Raw genomic sequence first — 22634 nt, 5'->3', positions numbered from 1 at the left:
TGAATGCATCTATTAAGTATGTTCGTAACCTAAATAAGTTTCTGAGGAAGTATCAAGATTTCTCTGGCCAGCAAATAAATCTAGATAAAAGCAAGCTTTTCATGGGGAAAATCAGGCATGCTCGTATTAGGGACGTTGCTGAGGTCTTGGGCATCTTTGTTTGCAACTTCCCTACTAAATATCTTGGGGTTCAGATCTTCAAAGGAAGAGTGAAGAAAATCTTTTTGCTGCCTGTCCTAGACAAAGTAAAGGAGCGCATGGCGGGATGGAAAGGAAAACTCATTTCAATGGCTGGAAGGGTTCAGTTAGTGCGCTCGGTGATTATGGGCATACCAGTCCATAACATGGCTATCTATTGGTGGCCAAATTCCTTAATTAGCTTGATGGAAATGTGGATGCGTAATTTTATATGGACTGGTGATGTGGACAACTCCAAAGCAGTGACAGTTAAATGGGAGCAGGTTTGCAAACCAAGGGACGAAGGAGGCCTAGGAATCCATCGGAGTTGAGACATGAACAAATCTTTATTGTGCAAGCAAGTTTGGAACATCAAGCATGGGAACTCAGGCATGAGTAGGCTATTCAAGGCTAGATTTTTGAAGATTGAAAATATTAACCCATCTTTTAAGTCATCATCAGTTTGGGCTAGATTGCGCAAAGTTTGGAATTTTGTTTCTTCTAGAGAGCGATGGATTAGTGGAAATGGGCAGGATATTAGGCTTTGGTCTGACATTTGGATAGGTGATAAATCGATTGCAAAGTCTTGTGGTTTAGACTATGGGTTTCTGAAGAATTTGACTTTGAAGGTTTGAGATGTCATCTAGAACTCTAAATGGATTTTACCACCTGTTCGCTCCCCTCTCCTCCATCAATGTTTTGAAGCTGCTCGGGCTATTAGGCTGCCCCTATCAAACTTGAATGATCAATTTGTTTGGTCTTGTACCTCCTGGGGTTCTTTCTCCTCTTCTTCTGTGTGGGAGGAGATAAGAAAACCAACCCCAAGGTTCCTTGGAGCTCCTTGGTTTGGGGGAAACTCATGCAACCAAGACTATCCACTTTTGGATGGAGACTAATGCACAAAAACTTCCTACAGATGATGTGGTTTCGGCGAAAGGAATCCCTCTGGCCTTCAAATGCTGCTTATGTGATGAGCAAGTTGAGTCCTTTCATCACCTGTTCATGGGTTGCAAATTTACCGTGGCAGTTTGGAAAATGTTCTTGGATTGTTTTGGGATGACTTGACCTGACATTGAAGACTTGCCTCTGCTTGTTCGGTGGTGGATCAGAAAGTGCAGGATCCTAGTGCTTAAAGAACCTTGGTCTATGGGGTTAGTCACTGTGGCTGACAACATTTGGACAGAAAGGAATTCTAGGAGATATGGGAGTAGATTCCTTTCTCCCTTCTCTGTATTTGATAAGATTAAAAGAGTCTATCAAGACTCCAAAATCTCAGTCTTTGACAAACTGCCTCACCTCTCTGATATCATGTGCTGCCGGCGTCTGGGTTTGATCATTAATCCTAAGCGCCCTCCTGAGCCTTTGGAAATTTTCTGGTTCATGCCTCCTTCTAGTTGGACAAAATTAAATGTGGATGGTAGCTCCATGGGCAACCTTGGTAGGGCTGGCGCAGGTGGAGTTATTCGTAATGACCTTGGGGCTGTGATTGGTTCCTTTAAAAATTTTATTAGGATTCAATCAAACTATGTAGCAGAATTTCAAGCTTTGATCATAGGTCTCCTTATGGCTAAGGAGCTGAGAGCTTCGTCTCTTTGGATCGAGTCAGACTCTGCAGTGGTGGTGGTGGCAGTTCAAGCCAGATCCATTCCATGGTTTGTCGCTCAACAATGGATCTCCCTAGAGCCTTTCTTGCTTTCTATTTCCTGGAAGATTTCCCACTGTTTTAGAGAGGCTAATAGTATAGCTGATTTTTTGGCTCGGGATGCGGAAAAATCAGGATCATCCGAATATAATGCTCAGCTCTCGCAGCACATTTGGGATGAGATAGCTCATGACGCCGACTCTAGACCTAGATTTCGGTTCTAATTTTTTTTTTTGCATTTTCTCCTTGCTGATGGCAATGCCGAAGGTGGGGGAAAATGTGGTCTCTGAGATGTAATTGTTTGTCATTTTTTCTTTTCTCCTTAATATATTTGAATCATTAGCAAAAAAAAAAAGAAGTTGAACAAATACAAAAAATCAATAAAAATTTAAACTAAGGCCTTGGGCCCTTACTAAACAATAAATGCCAAGAGGGACCAAACAATAAAACAGTGATGGCACAATATATAGGGCAAAACACCGAAAACCCCATATAGCGGAGTGTAACTATAGATCAACAGAAATTATTAAGACCACCAAACCTGAATTAAATTGTATCAATGCTACGCAAGATAAGTGTTTCCACAGTTAGACCTGGTCCAAACCCTAATAGTACACCCCAATCAAACCCTTCTCCAGTTGTAGCTTTCCCTTCCTTCGTAGACTTGTTCCTAATTTCATCCAAAATAAACATTACAGTTGGGCTCGACATATTACCAAATTCGCTCAACACTTTTCTTGATGCTTTTAGTTTCTCCTCCTTCAAACCAAGGGTCACTTCAATAAGGTCCAAAATTGCCGGGCCACCAGGGTGAGACACCCAAAAAATGGAGTTCCAATCACAAATACCAACCTTGCTAAATGCTTCCTCCATGCATTTCCCAATGTTCCCAGCAATAGTTTTGGCCACATCCTTGGATAAGCTGATTGAAAGACCTGATTGACGCAAGTGGCCTTCAACCATATCATCTGAGTCTGGGAGAATTCGTGTACCAGCTGAGAATAGTTGGAATAGTGGGCGTTCAACTGAAGTGTCAGGGTCAGCACCAACTATTAAAGCTGCAGCACCATCTGCAAAGATTGCCTGCCCAAGTAGGGTGTGGAAGTCGGTCGCGGTAGGTCCCTTGAAGCCACTAACGGAGTTCAACTCCGAGCAAACAACAAGGACACGTGCACCTTTATTGTTCTCAGCAAGGTCTTTGGCAACACGGAGGACACTGCCACCACCGTAGCAACCTAGATGATACATCATCACACGTCTGACGGTGGGTGAAAGACCAAGGAGTTTGATGAGTTGGAAATCGGCACCAGGTGCATCAACACCAGAAATGGTAGTGAATACAACATGGGTGATCTTTGATTTGGGCTGCCCCCATTCATCGATGGCTTTTAAGGCTGCTTGTTGAGCCAACTTAGGAACCTCGACAACCATAATATCTTGGCGTGCATCAAGTGTGGGAGCAATAGGGTTGTAGAATTCAGGGTTTTCCGCAATAATTTCTTCTGTCATGTAGAGATGACGTTTTATGATTGTTGATCTATCACCTGTTTTATAAGCATAGAGAAAAGGAATAATGTCATTTCAATTAGAAATTGGTTGAGGAAACTTGTATCCTAGCTAGTTCAAATTTAATGCAGGAATTAAACTTACTAGAGCAGTAAGTACTTACAGATACGCTTGAACTTGTCTTTCAAATCAGTCATATGTTCACTCTTTGTGGATCTGAAGTAGAAATCTGGGAACTCCGGCTGATAGACACAGTTGGTTGGATTTGCTGTGCCGATGGCCAGAACTGTGGCTGGACCTTGCGAGCGGTGCGCTTCATAGATTTCTCCAACTGAACCCATTGCTTGTTGCTCTTTTGTGGATAGAAGAATAAATTAAAATGGAAGGGAAGGATATAGAAACTAGCAAGCGATGATGATTCGATGAAATAGAGGAATGAATTAAGATGGAAGGGAAGGCTATGGAAACAATAAGGAAGCAAGTGATGACTTGACGAAATAGCTAGACAGATGGATGGGGTTTTATAGAAGTTGGAAGTTTGAATGGATCCAATATTGGCAACTTAAGGTTGAAAAAGTATATAGCCTTTTTTTGAAAACAAGTCAAATAGTCTTAAGAGTGATACAGCTAATAATTGACAAAGTTTTGGGGCATCTTCATCACCTCTGTTCGTAGACTCTGTCGCATTGACTTGTGGTTTTAGTACAGAGTTTTTTTTTTTATTATTTATTTTTTGGGGCGAGGGGATGGTGTGGTTGAGTTTCGAAGAAAGGATCAGGCTCTTCTCCAACGCGTTGAGTGTTCAACCTGACATCTTATAGCTAGGAGGACCCAATATACATCCCAATACATGGGTGAACACCTCCCGATCCTTCAGCTGCCGGATGCTTGATTGAGGAGATATTTTTCCTCAAAAAAAAAAAAAAAGGTTGGTATTTTTTTCAACCCTCCCCCTCCCCCCTCATGTGAGACAACATTGTTGAAAGAACGCTGTTTCGTATTTATGTTTAAGCTACTGATAGTGATGTTTTGTATCCATCCAATTTTGGTTGTGTATAAGAAATACGTGAACAGGCGCCTTGTTTGACTAATTAGGGTTATTAGCATCAGTTTTATGTTAATATCAATTATTGTACCTTAAATTTCCAACTTTTGTAATCCTTTATAATTTTTATTTCCAATTACTAACTGCTGTTTACTTATGATTTTTTTTTTTTTTTTTGGTAGGAACTTAGTCATGCATCAATGCAAGGTGATGGGGTTTTAAACGATGAAAGAGAAAATGGAGAGCAACTATATTTTATTATTAAATTCAATTTTGTTCATTAGTTGCATAGAACGGGACTAGGTCATTGGTAGAGATATTTGACAGGAGGACAATTTTTAATATGCATTTGGAAATACTTCTTTAATGCAATGTTTAATCACAACAAAGAGGAGTTCGAGTCCCAGAGATCTCACCGGAAGCCCCAAGGAAATTCAACGATCAGCCTTCATTTATGGATTTAGTTCTCGATATCGGTACTGGTATCCGTCTTTGTCGATATTGGAGAGGATCTTTGCGCATTGATCACTTTTACCTCTTGTTTTTCAGAAAAAAGTACATTTTTACTGGTTTATCCCTAAAACGATATGAATAACCGATTCGAATCAGTCAAGGATTGAGGATCGATTTCAGCCAATACCAGTACAATATAACCGATACGATACCCATACTTGAAACCATGGACCCCATAATAGGTGGCACATATGGTTCTTAGTAGCCCAAACCCAAACAAGTCTTGATCCATTTGAACTATTTCCTTCTAGGTAGCACGAAAATAGGACCTAGTTAATCAAAACGATAGTCAAGACAATACTAAGCGATCTGATTGAGTTCTCTTTGATATCTACAAGTGTGAAGTCAGTCCCTGAACTATTACTCTCCAGATAGTTGAAAATTAACATTGTGCAAGGTCGGACAACAAAAATTATGGAAGTAATTTGGCAGCCTCTTAAGTAGGATATTATCAAGATAAACATAGATGATTGCTTTCTTAGAAACCATGCCAAGCAGATGCGAGTGGTGTTCTTAGTGACTGCAATGGGAAGTCAATCAGATGTTTTGCAAATTATCAAGGCATCTCTACAAACTTTGTGACTGAGCTCGCAACTTTCATCTTGGGTATATTGTGTAGAATGTGACTCTAAATCTATGGTGTTATGCATTAAAAATCATAACATTCCATAGATGTTCGAATAACAATAGTGGTTCTACAAAGCCTTCTTTGATATCTCCTCATGGAAAATTATCCATTGTTATCATGAGGTTAACAATTTTGCAGACAAATTACCAAAGCATGCGGCTGCCACAATGCCTGCCACTCACTAGGATGCTGCTCTCTCTTTTCTTGTCGAGGATGTTCACTTGGATGCTCAACTAAGACCAGATACAGATTCTCATAAACAGTTTTTGATATTTTTTTTTCTGTATTTGAGTTGGTTCTCTACTGGTGCCATGCCAAAGGTGGATAAGTAGCTCAAAGTTATTGTATTCTCTAATTCTTTCACTCCTTTATTAAATGTCTACTTGTTGATTGTTAGTTCTTAAACTATTGGGGATTTTCTAATCGCATTTCTTCTATTTCCACTAAAATTACGTCTTTATTAATTGTTTTCTTTTCTTTGTATTCAATCTCAATTGTAGGATTAGTAAGGGTAGAGGCTTGAGATTAGGATTGTTCTCTTTAAATAAGAGGTTTGTACAAGAACAAATTAACCAGTTGATTTTGATAAATTGAAATAAACTTTTGAGTGTTCGGAGCCTAGAATCCTGCTATGTTGTCCAATGTGACTGCTGCCTTATCTCCATTAATTTTGGTTGCCTACAAATACTCAAACAAAGATTGTTTCTAGAACGAGGTTTTTGGTTTATGCTCTCTGTCTCTCAAGACAAAGAAGATGATAAAATTTTCTACAACTCCCAATGAAGCCATGGAGCCCTTCTAACCACTTAATAACCACTTCCCCTTCACCTTCCATCAAGGTAAGTTGGGGGTGATTATAATGGTTTAAACAAGCGTCAACTTTCGGAGCTTGATCAATTTCTTTTTCTAAAAGTCAGTAAAAGTATATATTGAATAAATAGAGAGTTACAATCACAAAGAATGAGAGAAAAAATCATTGAATTACCTCTATACCTTCGGCATGGCCATTAGTAGAAAGGTAACCCAATCATAGGAAAGCTAGCTAACACAATCTATATCGTGGTCTCATATTTTGAGTCCCAAAATATTTCATGGAAAACAAAGGATGGCGCAGAGTTCCAACTTGTAGTTAATCGAGTTGTTGCAGCATGTTTAGCCAATCTATTAGCTACCACGTTTCTTGTAGAAACCAACCCTAAAATGATGCAAAAGATAATGGAAAACAAGAACAAGTAAATTGAACCGTGACCAGTCTTAGATTGTTCCCCCATAGAAATTTCATGAAAATCTAAGCGCATCTCTGGGATGAATGATTGCAAAAACTTATTCTCCATCTTCTTGAACCTTATTTTCATACCAAGAAGAAGAAGTGAACATGTAAAGTTACGAGACGAGATGAGGTTTGATTTTCCTCTTAGTTCTTTCTACCATAACCTTTTTGGGAGGTTAAAATTAATTAATATTAAATGTGAAAATTCAAAAGAATGGGAAATGAATTCATATTGGATTTTAGTGTCCATAAAAGCTTGGTAGATTAGAATTTAGTTTCAAACAATCATTTTTAGTCGTAGATTTTTGCTCCTAGATTTTTACAGAGCAACCGTATTAAACATGTATTAAAAACATACAATATCATTGTTGTACGTGTTTTATTGCACTGTATTTTTTGAAAAGTATTATTACCGTATGGTCCATTTAATTGCCGAAAGTATCCCTTCCCATATTATTACCGTGTGGCCTGCGATCGACACTCTTCCTGAACCAATTCAAGTAGGGAATATTAGGTGAATAGTGATACCACAACAAGATTATGAGTCCAAGAGGCAGATTTTTCGGTTTGCGTTAATAGGACGGGGTGAATTTTCGTCTGATATATTTGGTTGATCTACGAGAAGAGGCAAGTGAAAAATGGAATTTGAGCCAAAGTGTAATCATGCATCCATTGGGAAAGGGTTATGTGATTTTTCAATTTCATTGTGAATGTGATAAGGCGGGGGTTTGGAGGCGTAGTCCTTTAAGGATTGGCGACCAATTGATTCGGTTTCAGCATTAGAAGCCCAACTTCAACATCCATGAGAAGCAGTCATTTACAAAACTCGTTTGGGTTCATCTCCCTGATCTCCCTCTCGAGTATTGGCATGAGAACGTGCTCCTGTCAATAGCAAAAGCAGTTGGATGTCCACTCGCGTTAGATCGTTGTACAAGACAAGGTCTTCTGGGATATTTTGCTCAGGTCTTAGTTGAAGTGGACGTTTCTGAATCGGCTGCAAGGGTTGATGAGGTTCCAGTTGAAAGGCTTGGACCAGGTACAACCAAAGTGTTTGGCTTCCGTCAAAAGATTGTATATGAAGATAATGTCGATCGGTGTGGCTATTGTAAGCGACTTGGCCATCAGCTTTCAGAATGTAGGCAGAAGAAGGTGGATGATGAGAAGCAAAGTGCAACAGAAAAGGAGGTGGAGGAACCAGGGGCGGTGTACGTTGAAGATGGAGTTGACTCAGCCATGGCAAACTCGTTGAGGAAGTCTCCTATTTTGGGAAAATCTCTTCAGGATAATTCGTCCATATTTGTTGCCTCTAATGGATCTCCTAATGTTGCTAGATTAGAGGGTGAAATTCAAATAAGCCAGAAGGTTCAATCAAAATTGTGGAACGATGGATGCGTAACTTTCTTTGGTCAGGTGACATGGAGGTGGCTAAAAAGATTGTTGTCAAATGGGATGAGGTATGTAAACCCAAGCAAGAGGGAGGATTGGGGATAAGAAGGCAGCATGATGTGAATGTATCTTGCTTGAGTAAGCTGGCCTGGCAAATCAAAGATGATGATTCCATCATGAGTTAATTTTTCAGGGCTCATGTTATCAAAGTAGATGGTTCCCTTGGACATGGTTATAAATCCTCTTCCATTTGGCCTGGTCTAATAAATGTTTGGAGTGTTGTATCTTCAAATGTGCTATGGACAGTTGGTAATGGGGGAAAAAAAATTTGGAGGGATAGATGGCTGGGTCCAAAATCCATTGCAGAGTTATCAAATTTTGATAGGGTTTTTTTGATGGTGCAAAAGCAAAGGTATCTGATTTCATTCTTCACAACTGTTGGAATTTTCCTCAAGTGGAATCTGATTTTGTGGCAGGATTGTTTGAAAAAGCTAGAAGTATTCGTATCTCTAAGGAAGCAGATGTTTGTCATTGGCGTCCCTCATCTTCAGGGATTTTCTCTATCAAATCAGCATGGGAGTGTGTTAGAAGGGGTATGCCAAAAGTCGGCTAGTATGCTATCTCATGGAAGTCTAAACTTCAGCCGCGTAAAATAATCTTTGGGTGGAGGTTATTAAAGAATAAATTAGCTACTGATGAGAATGTTGAAAAGCGAGGTGTTGCTATGACATCGAGGTGTGAGTTTTGTGGGCGAGCAGAGGAGTCTAAATATCATATTTTTTATGAATGTGATTTTGTGATTTGGGTGTGGCGTGAGGTCTGTGGTCGTTTTGGAGTGCAATGGCCTGGTTTTGTTGAGGTTGAGCTCTAATTGCATGGTGGAAAAATCAAATGAAGATGGTGTCTTTTAAAAGTGTGTGGCAAAGTAGCTTTATTTTGATTCCATATTTTATATGGATGGAGAGAAAAGCGGGGCGTTTTGATAGGGTTGTAAAGACTCCAAAACATTGTTTTGCGATGGTCAAAAGTGAAATTAGCTCTCATGCCTTAGTTCAATCAGGTTCAACTATTTCTTTTTCTGATCTGGTCTGTGTGAGAAGTATAGGTTTCCCTGGTGTTCAACGTAGAGCTCGAGAAATTTTTGAGGTAGATTGGTGCCCAACTCCGATAGGCTGGCTGATATTGAACACGGATGGTTGCTCACTTGGGAATCTAGGCAAGGCTGGTGCTGGTGGTGTCTTTTGGAATGACAAAGCTGAGGTAGTGGCAAATTTTAGAGAGTTCCTGGGTGTTCAAACCAATTTTGATGCAGAGTTCATGGCAATTACCTCAGGGATTGAGAATGCTAAGAGATTAGGTATTCATCATCTATGGATTGAGTGTGATTTGGTAGCAGTGGTTACCTTGATCTTGAAAAAGAAAACCCCATGGAATGTTCGTCAGCGATGGATGAATTTCCTTCCATACTTGGAAGTAGTGGATTGGAAAATCACTCATTGTTATCGTGAAGCAAACTCAATTGCTAACTATTTGTCGAAATCGGTTGCAAGAGCTGAAGATTCAAATCCTCTTCAATCTTGGCCTCCTATGGTCAATTTTGATTTGAAAATTGATGTTGTAGGAAGGCCTAGGTATGGATTTACCTAGTTTTTTGATTTTTTAATTTCTCTAGTCTGGGATGAGTGTTAGTTTGATGTCCTTATCTTCTATTGGCAATGCCGAAGGTGGATCTATGACATCTCTATTCTCGTCTTCTTTTTGATTAGGTTGTTTTTGACCTACTTTGTATTTGGTATTTTTCCCTTTTTTTGTTCATATTCTTATTTTAATACGAAGGACTTCTTAGCTAAAAAAGATTAAAATACTTAATGTCGAAATCATCAAATGTACGTATCAATGTCCTAATGAACATCATACATGTAAAGATTTATATAGTTCTATATGACCCACCTAAACAATAGACTGATCTAGAGCATACATACTTTTGTGGAAGGGCCATCAATCATTTTCCAAGTACTAACTTGTTCGATCGCTACTATCCGGCCAATCCCAAATTTTTGCTTGTGGAGCAACAATATCATTACGTTGGATTTTTAGAAAGTATCATTGCCGTGAAGTACTAGTTCAGTTAACTGTTGTATATGAATTATTGCCGTTCTGAACTTACTAGCCATGGAAGAGAGACATATGGGGTAAATTTAAGGTAGTATTTTATCAAAAAAAGCTTAACAAGTACAAAAAATAATTAAAAATCAAACTAAGGCCTTGGGCCCTTGCTAAACAATAAATGCTAAGAGGGACCAAACAATAAAGCAATGAGGGCCCAATATATAGGGCTATACAGAAAACCCCATACAGCAAGGTGTAGCTACAAATCATTGGAAATTAGTAAGATCAGTAAGCCCGAATTAAACTGTACCCATGCTACGCAAGATAATTGTCTCCACAGTTAGACCTGGTCCAAACCCTAATAGCACACCCCAATCAAACCCTTCTCCAGTTGTGGCTTTCCCTTCCTTCTTAGACATGTTCCTCATCTCATCCAAAATAAACATCACAGTGGGGCTCGACATATTACCAAATTCGCTTAGCACTTTCCTTGATGCTTTCAGCTTCTCCTCCTTCAAACCAAGGGTTTTTTCAATGAGGTCCAAAATTGCTGGGCCACCAGGGTGAGATATCCAAAAAATGGAGTTCCAATCACAAATACCAACCTTGTTGAATGCTTCCTCCATGCATTTTCCGATGTTCCCAGCAATAGTTTTGGCCACATCCTTGGATAAGCTGATTGAAAGACCTGATTGACGCAAGTGGCCTTCAACCATATCATCTGAGTCTGGGAGAATTCGTGTACCAGCTGAGAAGAGTTGGAACAGTGGGCGCTCAACTGAAGTGTCGGGGTCAGCACCAACTATTAAAGCTGCAGCGCCATCTGCAAAGATTGCCTGCCCAAGTAGGGTGTGGAAGTCAGTTGCAGTAGGTCCCTTGAAGCCACTTACAGAGTTCAACTCCGAACAAACCACGAGGACACGAGCACCTTTATTGTTCTCAGCAAGATCTTTGGCAACACGGAGGACACTGCCACCACCATAGCAACCTAGATGATACATCATCACACGCCTGACGGTGGGTGAAAGGCCAAGGAGCTTGATGAGTTGGAAGTCGGCACCAGGTGCATCAACACCCGAAATGGTAGTGAATACAACATGGGTGATATTTGATTTGGGCTGTCCCCATTCTTCAATGGCCTTCAAGGCTGCTTCTCGAGCCAACTTGGGAACCTCGACAACCATAATATCTTGGCGTGCATCAAGTGTTGGAGCCATAGGGTTGTAGAAGTCAGGGTTCTCCGCTATAATATCCTCAGTCATGTAGAGATGACGTTTTGTGATTGTTGATCTGTCACCTGTTATAGAAGCATAGAGAAAAGGAATGTCAAACCAAATGCAGTAATCCTATTAACTTTATAAGTTAATTTCAGAAATGTAATAAAGTACATACAGATTCGCTTGAACTTGTCTTTCAATTCAGTCATATGTTCACTCTTTGTGGATCTGAAGTAGAAATCAGGGAACTCAGGCTGGTACACACAGTTGGATGGATTTGCTGTGCCAATGGCCAGAACTGTGGCTGGACCCTGCGAGCAGTGCGCTTCATAGATTTCTCCAACTGAACCCATTGCTTGTTACTCTTTTGTGGATAGAAGAATAAATTAAGATGGAAGGGAAGGATATAGAAACTAGCAAGCGATGATGATTCGATGAAATAGAGAATCAATTAAGATGGAAGGAAGGCCAGCTATAGAAACAATAAGCAAGCAAGTGATGACTTGATGAAATAGCTAGACAGATGCATGGGGTTTTATAGATGTTGGAAGTTTGAATGGATCCATTATTGGCAACGTAGACGTTGAAGTGGTATATAGCCTTTTTTTGAAAACAAGTCAAAGAGACTTGGAGTAATACAACTAATAATTGACTAAGTTTTGGGGCATCTTCGTCACCTCTGTTTGTAGACTCCGTCGCATTGACTTGTAGTTTTCGTACAGAGTTTTAAGTTTTTTATTTTTTATTTTTTGGAGGTGAGAGGTAATTAGTGTGGTTGGGGTTCAAAGAAAGTATCCGGCTCTTTCCCAATGCGTTGGATTCTCAACTCATCTGATGGCTAGAAAGACGTGACATGCACCCCAATATATAGGCGAACACCCCCAATTCTCTCGACTGTCGGATGTTGAATTGAACACCCTACATGTTGGAGAAGATCTTTTCCCTCAAAAAAAATATGTGGTATTTTTTTTCAACCCTTCCCATCCCCTTCATGTGAGAATCCCTTTTAACTAAGAAAAAGTCTAGAAAGTGACTTATGAGACAACATTCTAGAAGGAACTGTGTTTCATATATATGTTTGAGCCACTGATAGCAATGTTTTTTATCCATCCAATTTTGGTCGTGTATAAACAATAAGTGAACAGGCGCCTTGTTTGACTAATTAAGGTTATTGTTACCAATTTTGTGTTAATATCAATCATTATACCTTAAATTTCCAAATTTAGTAATCCTTCTATAATTTTTATTCCCAATTACTAACATCTGTTTACCTAGTCATGCATTTTCTTTTATTGGTAGGAACTTAGATATGCATCAATGCAAGGTGATGGGATTTTAAATGAAAGAAGAGAAAATGGAGATCAACTATATTTTGTTATTAAATTAAATTTTGTTCATAATTTGCATAGAACGGGACTAGGTCATTGGTAGAGATATTTGACAGGAAGATAATCTTTAATATGTATTTATCAAATACTTCTCTAATGTAATATTTAATCACATCAAAGAGGAGATCAAGTCCCAGAGATCTAACCTGAAGCCCCAAGGAGCAACAATCAGCCAGCATTCATACCCGATAATAGGTGGCACATACGGTTCTTAGTAGCACAAATTTGAACAAATCTTGATTCATTTGAACTATTTCCTTTGAAGAAGCACGAAAATAGGACCAACTCAATCAAATCGATAGTTAAGACGATATTCAATGTTCTGATTTAGTTTTCTTCTTTCATATTAGGTCAGTTTCTGAACTATTACTCTCTAGACAATCGAAGGTTAACATTGTGTAAACTCGAACAACAAATATTCTAAAGGAAATTTGGTAGCCTCCTAAGTAGGATTTTATCAAGCTAAACATAGATGGTTGCTCTCTAGGAAATCCAAGTTGATGAGGAGCAACTGGAGTTTATAGAGACAACAATGGGAAGCCAATAAGATGTTTTGCAATTATCACGGTATCTCTACAAACTTTGTGGCCGAGTGTGCAACTTTCTTCTTGGGTATCTGATAGGCTATGCAAATGAACTTGAGGAAGCTTTGGGTAGAATGACACTCTCAATCTGTGGTGTTATGCATTTAAAATTGTAACATTCCATGGATGCTCGAACAGCAATGGTGGTTCTGCAAAGTCTTCCTTGATATCTCATCATGGACAATTACCCATTGTTAAAATGAGGCTAATAATGTCATAGAAAAATTAGCAAAAAAGCACCCATCTGCCATAATGTCTACTACTCACTGGGATGTTGCTCCCTCTTTTTTTGTCGAGGATGTTCATTTGGATGCTCAACTGAGAACAAATATAGATTCTCATAAATAGTTTTTGAGATTGTTTTCTTCTATGTGTGCGTTGCTTCTTTACTGATGGTCATGTCGAAGGTGGATAATGTTGGGTCCCGATTGACACTGAGGGGGGGTGAATCAGTGTGCCAAATATTTTTTCATTTTCCAACTGTACCCTTGATGTGGCAATCACTATTTACACTTCAATAGCACAGTCTATTGATGCTGCCCAGAGCTGCTATGTATACTACTGACCATTCTTACTGTTGCATGAAACTTACTCACATAACCTGTATTGCTGCCCAGAGCTGTCTCATAAACCTCACACGGTAATCACTGTCATATACATACACAGTCGTATGCACATCCACACTGCACCACCAAGTGGTCAGGTCTACCAGATGTACAAACCCATTCTGTAGCCAAGCACTCCAATCCACAATACAAATACAAGCATATACATCCACAACACAAGAAATACGTGCTTTGGCCAGTTGCCTACATGCACGGAGTAATGCCCACTGTCAGGCTCAGCATTTATTCAATACTAATTATGACTGCACCCACAGCCAAGGGAACACATTCCCAGTTTCCACTAATGACATACAATGGCTAGGTCTTCACCCTAGTTTTCTCAGAATGATCTAAGAGGCCGCACCCACGGAAAATAGGTTTAGGTAGTTGCACCTACCAAGGAACACATAGCCCCTGTGTCCAGCACCCACTGAACACCAATATAATAAAGTTGGTCTTATAACAATGCCCTATAGTGAAGCACTCATACATGTAAATTTCCCCCAAATAGACTACAACTATCACTTAGGCATTTTATCAAACATCTTGCCTACAATGATTTATAATAATATAAATTTGGTAAAAGTGAGGTTACCTTGGCAAGGAGTAACCGTCGGAGATGCAATAATGTTGATCTCCACTTGATGTGGACCACAACCACGTTGTCTCGGTGCCGCCAATGCTTTAACCCCGGTTGGCACCCCGGTTGGCACTTGGGTTTCTTTTCTCCTTGTCTTTACTTTCATGGAGTAACAATGGCATTCACATTCACATTCACATTCACACACACACAAAGAGAGGGGAAAACTTCTTCTCTATTTCCCTCTTCTTCTCTTCTCTTCTTATTTTTTTTTTCTCTTGGCAACAACCAATAGAGCTTGCTACCTTGGTTTTCAGCAGCTCCCTAAGCCTCTAATGGGGGCTATAGATGAAGTGCAAGAGGATGGAAGTCTTTCATTCAAAACCCTTAGCCTTCCACGAGCTTCAACTCGTTTTTCTGACCACCTCAGCAACTTCTCTGCCTGATTTCTTCCCTCTGATGTGTAGAGCTCATAAAGATGAAGAATCCCCAACTTGAATCACCCAAATCGGAGTTAAAATGAGGGAGATATGACCATTTGAAGTTGGAGCAATAAGATAGCCAGAAATAGAATCTTCGTAGGGGTGGCGTAGGCTACACTGGCGGCGCGCGCAACTGAGGCACAGATCTGGCCGTAGATCTCATCAAAAGGTTTCTCTTAATTGGAGCCGTCTGATTAAACCAATGGACAATAGATCTAAACCATAGGTTTTGAATCTCGATGACGTCATCATGACGTATGTGCTGACATTGTCAAACCCGTTGTCGAACACCGATTGGTGGTGTAGCACGTTTCATGGTACACTGTCGGCTAACTTTAATAAAGCTATATCAATATTGACCATTAGATCGGAACCGATCTGATATGATTGGCTCAGATCAAGATATAAAGAATCTCTTTATAGATTCTATGCACATGCGCTACACAAAATCAAGACTCAATATGGTGAGGCGCCACACCATCATATCTAATACACTCCACCGATGAAAAGCCTCAGATAAGCATCTTCAACCCAAGCTCTTGCATGAACCGTCAGATCTAAATCTGACCAACGTGGCTCAATCTGAATCGTGTATTAAGGATCCCTCTGATTCTCTTATATACACATAAGCCCCTGCTTCCATAAACTTTAATGCCAAAAACCCCTTATCAACTCAGACCTTTAAAACCTTGAAATTACATAATGCCCCTGAAATTTTAAAATTAAAATCTAGAAAATCCACCCAACACTGAGAGCATCTGTTGATTTTCTAGTTCGGATTTTCGAACCAGCTTCACGGAAACACTTATAACTTTTTCATACGATATCCGATCGAGATAAAACAAAGTGCGTTGGAACCGTAACTGGATGCTCTATGACTTTCCAGAAGACTTAATCATCCGAATCAGCCATATAAAGACCAAAATGCCCCTATACATTTCTAATGATGCATCTTTCTCATACGGAATCGGAATACAATGAAATTAGAACCGTTGGAAAGATTGGATTTTTTTCGTATTGTTACATATAGAACACTTCCTTTAAAAAATTCATCTTCAATGCTGAAACTGCTCTCGACTGCCACAAATTCCGTAACTTCTTCATACGGTATCAGAATGTGACGAAATCAAATGCAGTGGACTAGGTAAATTACAATCTATCTTTTTCATGCAAAAATGATCTTCCAAAAATGTCATTTCCATTACCAAAAATGCCCCCGAGCATAAATAGGCCAATTTTACCAGTTTTGACCCAGAAACCCGCAGCACCTATTAAGGATGTATTAAACCACTCCATGCATACCAAGCGGCTCTGTTATCTCATCGGTGATACTGGACACTGCCATGTCATCATTTTCATCCATGTCACCCAAACTGACCACATCATCACCGCCACGTGGCCGGGTTGCAACAAGGACAACCATAAAACAGCAGATAAGTGGTTTAAAGTTGATATATTCTCTAATTCTTTTACTTCTCTATTAAATAAAGTCTATTCAACCTCTGTTGTCACCTCCGCCTAAATTGTCACATGCTAAGAAATTTCTTGAATTGCAATCCGATTGTATAGTCACACTTTATAGTTCAGTCCTTATGGAATGCTTCATTTTCAAAATGAAAAGTTAACTCACGAATCATGACAACACATATTCAATATGTAGGTAACTCTTTTCTATGTATTACAATGAGCTATTCATTCAGAAATGAACCCTTATGTGTTAAGCTTTAACTTTATCTAATCAACCTAGTGATTAATTCTGAATCAAGCTCATGATCAATTATCCATATAGGTATCTATCATTTTAAACTTTATGTGCACAAACTGAATAAATGACTAAAATATTTAACCCAAGGGGGTAGTATAGTTGGTGAGCAACGAACTTGGTACGAACCGTAAACTCGGACGTCTTGAGTTCGACTCCCACTAGGCACACCTTGGGCCACTCACACGGGGGGGTGTTTAGTGCTCTTCATTGCTTTCAGTAAAAGTTGAATGGTTCTCATGACTTAGTCCATCCAGTTGTGGGGCCAGTATGGGCCCGTGGGACTAGTCAGGCCAAAGGCCTGGATACCCGTCACTAAAAAAAATAAAAAAAAGACTTAATGTTGGAATCATCAAATGTACATAGCAATATCCTAATGAGCATCATACACTTAATCATTTATATAGTTCTATTTGACCCACTTAAAAACAACAAACTCTAGAGCATACATACTTTTGTGGAAGGGCCATCAGTCATTTTCCTAGTACTAACTTGTTCTGTCTCTGCTATCACTAACTTGTTCTATCTCGACAACGCTTCCTTGAAGGTTGACCGATTTATCAATAGCTTCTAGTGGTGTTTGCCTCAGGTTTGGTCATCTACCCTGAATGATATTTTTTATCTGATAAAAAATATCAGGATCCCTTTGTATAATTGTGAAGATAGATGATTTTGGAAGGGGTCAATGGATGGTGCCTTTTCCGTTAAATCGGCATGGGATGAGATAAGATCTCGAAATCCCAAAGTTCCAGGGTTCTCCATGGTGTGGGCTAAAAGCCTCCAGCCTAGAATGTCTATTTTTGGATGGAGATTAGTTCATGGAAGTTGCCTCTTGATGATGTGATAAGGGAAAAAGGAATTGTTCTCGTCTCAAAATGTGTTCTGTGCGGTGAGGAGGAAGAATCCCCAGAGCATGTATTTATTCATTGCTCTTTTTCAACTGAAATCTGGAATTTTTTCTGTGGGATTTTCTATACCAAATGGCTAAACCCAAGGTCGATGAACCAGCTTCTTCAATGGCGGAAGTGGCATATCTTGCATACTCGATGTAAGGAATTATGGGAGATAGGGCTAGTCATGGTGGCTTATAGCATTTGGAGAGAGAGAAATAGAAGGCGGCATGATGAAAGGGGGAGGACGCCCTGGTTTGTCTGTAACTCTATTTTGGATGAAATAAAAAATTGCAGACATTGCATTAAAGAGGGACGGTGAAATTAGTGGACGATCTGATTTGTTATAGGAAGTTGGGTTTCTCTGCTTAGGGTAAACCTCCAAATAAAACTCTTGAAGTTTTTTGGTGCAAGCCTCAGATGCACTGGATCAAGTTAAATTTTGACGGTAGCTCTATGAAGAATCCTGGGCGCACAGGTGCTGGAGGAATTTTTAGAGATCCATCGTGAAGAGTTTTGGGGACCTATAAATTGTTTATGGGTGTTAATGGAGTTTTTGAGGCAGAGATGGAGGGTCTCATGGTGGGTCTTCTGCAAGCAAAGGATATTGGTGTTGATAGACTCTGGGTGGAGTCCGATTCCACTGCTATGGTAACACTGATTCAAAATAGAAGAGTGCCCTGGTTTGTTACTCAATGATGGGCCTTCCTAAAGCCTTACCTAGATGGGATTAACTGAAAGATTTCTCACAATTTCAGAGAGGCTAATTCCATTGTGGACTTTTTAGCTTGGGATGTGGCAAAAACAGGTGTCTCAGCGTCCAATGCTGCTCTCCCTGATCATATTGTAGCATGCCTCAGCAACGATGCTAATGGAAGACCAAATTATAGATTCAGTTAGTGTTTCCCCTCTTTCCCCTACTGATGGCAATGCCGAAGGTTGGGATTTGGAGAGCGAAAATTCTTGTATTTCTTTGGTTTAGTTGCTTCCTATAAAGGCCGACTCTAGTAATTGATGCTTCAATTTCAATCCTGAATAAATTCTCTATTCAACCAAAAAAAAAAAAAACCTGTTCTATCTCTACTATCCAATCCCAAATTTCATCATTAATCATGACTAGGTATTTTATTTCATTGTGTTGAGTCAATGAACATGTGTAGTTAGAGAAACGAACCATCGTGCAATATTATAACAGAAAATTTGTATTCCAAAGCAATTTTAAGATCAGTGTGCCTCATAGCATGTCATAACGTACATCCAAAGTGGAAGAAACAATCATATTTAAATGTTTCTAAAAATCTTATTTTGAAAATAATACTAAATTTCGTGCAAATTTGAGCATATATCAAACTGCCTACAATAGAACCTTAGTTAGTAAAATACACATATAATACGCATATCCAAACATCTGAGTGTTTACACAAAAAAAATTCTAACATACGACAAAGTTTATGTTTTATATGTATTTTCGTGGAAGAACGCACGTTACACTCTAGCATGTACCTGTACCTAGACACAATGGGACCGTGCTACCCCATGCTGAAGATGCTCCCGCATGCTTTCCTATTGGTGTGTACCTACACTAAGAGGTAGCGTTCTCTTGCCCTATTTTCGTTTATATAGAGAAATGTATATTTTAAAGATCCCTTAGTTTTTATTTGTAGCCTAAGGTCAGGGTGGCTTCCCTGCTGATGGCAATGCCGAAGGTGGGCGGTCATTCCTTCCTCTTAGTCTAATTCTATCTGTTGCTGTTTTGCTTATTTGTACATTCCATCTTTTTTCTTAATACAAATGTCCTTTTAGCGGGAAAAAAAATCCAATATTAAATATATACAATACGTTTAATTTTTTACCAAAAAAAAAAACATATCATGCGCCTTACAAAAAGTTGTTTAAAAAATCCCCTCAAACCCCAATTCCTTAATTCCCCAACCTCTTCCCCAACTCTCAAACGCCTGGCAGATTATGCCAACTGGCGACTGAAGATGATACCTTTGTCGATGGGTGATTTTGCCTTCCTGGTAAGAAATATCACAATTTTTTTTTTTTTTGCTTAAGGTCAGCAAAAGAACATATTAAAATGATATAAACACAAATAGATTACAAATACCCGAAAGGGCATGAATATCAATTCTCAATACCCACTCCACCTTTGACATTGCCATCAGCAAAGAAAAGATTGAGAGAACAGACCACCTCAAAGTTCAAGTACTCCTAAATCTTGGTTTACCCATAGCGTCCCACTCAATGTCACTAACAGAGAACCTTAGAGGAGTCTCCCAATTATATGATAAACATATCGCCGCCACATGCTTCGCCAATCCATCTGCTACTGTGTTAATTTCTCAAAAGCTGTGTTGAATACCCCATCTAATCGAGTTTAAGAAGTATCACAATATTTGATGTTGTTTCTGAGAAATTATCAATCTTGAAATTTCCAGATTTGGGTTGGGATTCGAATGGGCACTTCAAAGGTGCTTTTCGTGGGAATTCGTTAGTGTTATGGAACTATTCTTGGCCGATTATTTCCTTCCTTGTATCTTATAATTTGTCTTCTTGGAGCCCCCATTCTTAAAGTTGATTGTTCTTCTTAATGTTACAGTTGTATAGAACATGCTTATTGGTTATCCCTCATCCCGCTTTTCTAAACCATACGGTGCTCATTGTTGGCTTCAATTTTTCAAGTTAATTCTTGAATTTGTTTTATTGCTGTTCTGAACTTACTAACTATGCAACAGATACATATGAGGTAAATTTAAGGTACTATTTTAGTAAAAGAAGCTGAACAAGTACAAAAAATCAATAAAAAATTAAACTAAGGCCTTGGGCTTTTACTAAACAATAAATGCCAAGAGGGACCAAAAAATAAGACAATGATGGCACAATATATAGGGCAAGATACAGAAAACCCCATATAGCAGAGTGTAACTACATATCAACAGAAATTATTAAGACCAGCAGACCTGAATTAAACTGTATCAATGCTACGCAAGATAAGTGTTTCCACAGTTAGACCTGGTCCAAACCCTAATAGTACACCCCAATCAAACCCTTCTCCAGTTGTAGCGTTCCCTTCCTTCTTAGACTTGTTTCTCATTTCATCCAAAATAAACATCACAGTTGGGCTCGACATATTACCAAATTCACTCAACACTTTCCTTGATGCTTTCAGTTTCTCCTCCTTCAAACCAAGGGTCACTTCAATAAGGTCCAAAATTGCCGGGCCACCAGGGTGACACACCCAAAAAATGGAGTTCCAATCACTAATACCAACCTTGCTTAAGGCTTCCTGCATGCATTTCCCGATGTTCCCAGCAATAGTTTTGGCCACATCCTTGGATAAGCTGATTGAAAGACCTGATTGACGCAAGTGACCTTCAACCATATCATCTGAGTCTGGGAGAATTCGTGTACCAGCTGAGAACAGTTGGAATAGTGGGCGCTCAACTGAAGTGTCAGGGTCAGCACCAACTATTAAAGCTGCAGCACCATCTGCAAAGATTGCCTGCCCAAGTAGGGTGTGGAAGTCGGTCGCGGTAGGTCCCTTGAAGCCACTAACTGAGTTCAACTCCGAGCAAACAACAAGGACACGCGCACCTTTATTGTTTTCAGCAAGGTCTTTGGCAACACGGAGGACACTGCCACCACCGTAGCAACCTAGATGATACATCATCACACGTTTGACTGTGGGTGAAAGGCCAAGGAGTTTGATGAGTTGGAAATCGGCACCAGGTGCATCAATACCAGAAATGGTAGTGAATACAACATGGGTGATCTTTGATTTGGGCTGCCCCCATTCATTGATGGCTTTTAAGGCTGCTTGTTGAGCCAACTTAGGAACCTCGACAACCATAATATCTTGTCGTGCATCAAGTGTGGGAGCAATAGGGTTGTAGAATTCAGGGTTTTCCGCGATAATTTCTTCTGTCATGTAGAGATGACGTTTTATGATTGTTGACCTATCACCTGTTTTATAAGCATAGAGAAAAGGAATATGTCATTTCAATTAGAAATTGGTTGAGGAAACTTGTATCCTAGCTAGTTCAAATTTAATGCAGGAATTAAACTTACTAGAGCAGTAAGTACTTACAGATACGCTTGAACTTGTCCTTCAAATCAGTCATATGTTCACTCTTTGTGGATCTGAAGTAGAAATCTGGGAACTCTGGCTGATAGACACAGTTGGTTGGATTTGCTGTACCGATGGCCAGAACTGTGGCTGGACCTTGCGAGCGGTGCGCCTCATAGATTTCTCCAACTGAACCCATTGCTTGTTGCTCTTTTGTGGATAGAAGAATAAATTAAGATGGAAGGGAAGGATATAGAAACTAGCAAGCGATGATGATTCGATGGAATAGAGGAATGAATTAAGATGGAAGGGAAGGCTATAGAAACAACAAGGAAGCAAGTGATGACTTGATGAAATAGCTAGACAGATGGATGGGGTTTTATAGAAGTTGGAAGTTTGAATGGATCCAATATTGGCAACTTAACGTTGAAGTAGTATATAGCCTTTTTTTGAAAACAAGTCAAAGAGTCTTAAGAGTAATACAGCTAATAATTGACAAAGTTTTGGGGCAACTTCATCCCCTCTGTTCGTAGACCCCGTCGCATTGACTTGTGGTTTTAGTACAGAGGTTTTAATTTTTTATTTTTTTTTTTTGGGGCTAGGGGATGGTGTGGTTGAGGTTGCAAGAAATGATCAGGCTCTTCTCCAACGCATTGAGTGTTCAACCTGACATCTTATAGCTAGGAGGACCCAATGGTCCCAATATACATCCCAATACATGGGTGAACACCTCCCAATCCTTCAGCCGCCGGATGCTTGATTGAGAAGATATTTTTCCTCA

The 22634-nt window shown here is 39.5% G+C and overlaps 3 protein-coding genes across 3 annotated transcripts; all 3 read right to left on the bottom strand.

Annotated features, from left to right (window-relative positions):
- Window positions 1-2282: 2282 nt before the first annotated feature.
- Window positions 2283-3785, bottom strand: LOC122065145 (chalcone synthase 2-like). The gene is made up of 2 exons (XM_042628952.1): window positions 3489-3785; window positions 2283-3363 (listed from the first exon to the last, which is right to left on the bottom strand). Exons 1-2 carry the CDS (start codon window positions 3664-3666, stop codon window positions 2366-2368), a joined length of 1176 nt encoding a protein of 391 aa, XP_042484886.1. The 5' UTR covers window positions 3667-3785; the 3' UTR covers window positions 2283-2365.
- Window positions 3786-10364: 6579 nt separating this feature from the next.
- Window positions 10365-11983, bottom strand: LOC122065149 (chalcone synthase 2-like). The gene is made up of 2 exons (XM_042628957.1): window positions 11669-11983; window positions 10365-11573 (listed from the first exon to the last, which is right to left on the bottom strand). Exons 1-2 carry the CDS (start codon window positions 11844-11846, stop codon window positions 10576-10578), a joined length of 1176 nt encoding a protein of 391 aa, XP_042484891.1. The 5' UTR covers window positions 11847-11983; the 3' UTR covers window positions 10365-10575.
- An 8546-nt stretch (window positions 11984-20529) lies between these two features.
- LOC122065151 (chalcone synthase 2-like) lies at window positions 20530-22187 on the bottom strand. The gene is made up of 2 exons (XM_042628959.1): window positions 21875-22187; window positions 20530-21750 (listed from the first exon to the last, which is right to left on the bottom strand). The coding sequence occupies exons 1-2, from the start codon at window positions 22050-22052 to the stop codon at window positions 20753-20755; spliced, it is 1176 nt and encodes a 391-aa protein (XP_042484893.1). The 5' UTR covers window positions 22053-22187; the 3' UTR covers window positions 20530-20752.
- Between the last annotated feature and the right edge of the window lie 447 nt (window positions 22188-22634).

This window comes from Macadamia integrifolia, unplaced genomic scaffold (assembly GCF_013358625.1).
Source record: "Macadamia integrifolia cultivar HAES 741 unplaced genomic scaffold, SCU_Mint_v3 scaffold1901, whole genome shotgun sequence".
Classification (NCBI taxonomy): domain Eukaryota; kingdom Viridiplantae; phylum Streptophyta; class Magnoliopsida; order Proteales; family Proteaceae; genus Macadamia; species Macadamia integrifolia.
The sequence above is the reverse complement of the archived record's forward strand: the minus strand, read 5'-3'. Positions and strand labels throughout refer to the sequence as shown.

Coding starts and splice junctions, on each gene's coding strand:
- LOC122065149 (XM_042628957.1), bottom strand. CDS start 11,846: ATGGGTTCAGTTGGAGAAATCTATGAAGCGCACTGCTCGCAGGGTCCA. Junction 11,574..11,668: donor AGACAAGTTCAAGCGAATCT/GTATGTACTTTA, acceptor CTTCTATAACAG/GTGACAGATCAACAATCACA.
- LOC122065151 (XM_042628959.1), bottom strand. CDS start 22,052: ATGGGTTCAGTTGGAGAAATCTATGAGGCGCACCGCTCGCAAGGTCCA. Junction 21,751..21,874: donor GGACAAGTTCAAGCGTATCT/GTAAGTACTTAC, acceptor CTTATAAAACAG/GTGATAGGTCAACAATCATA.
- LOC122065145 (XM_042628952.1), bottom strand. CDS start 3,666: ATGGGTTCAGTTGGAGAAATCTATGAAGCGCACCGCTCGCAAGGTCCA. Junction 3,364..3,488: donor AGACAAGTTCAAGCGTATCT/GTAAGTACTTAC, acceptor CTTATAAAACAG/GTGATAGATCAACAATCATA.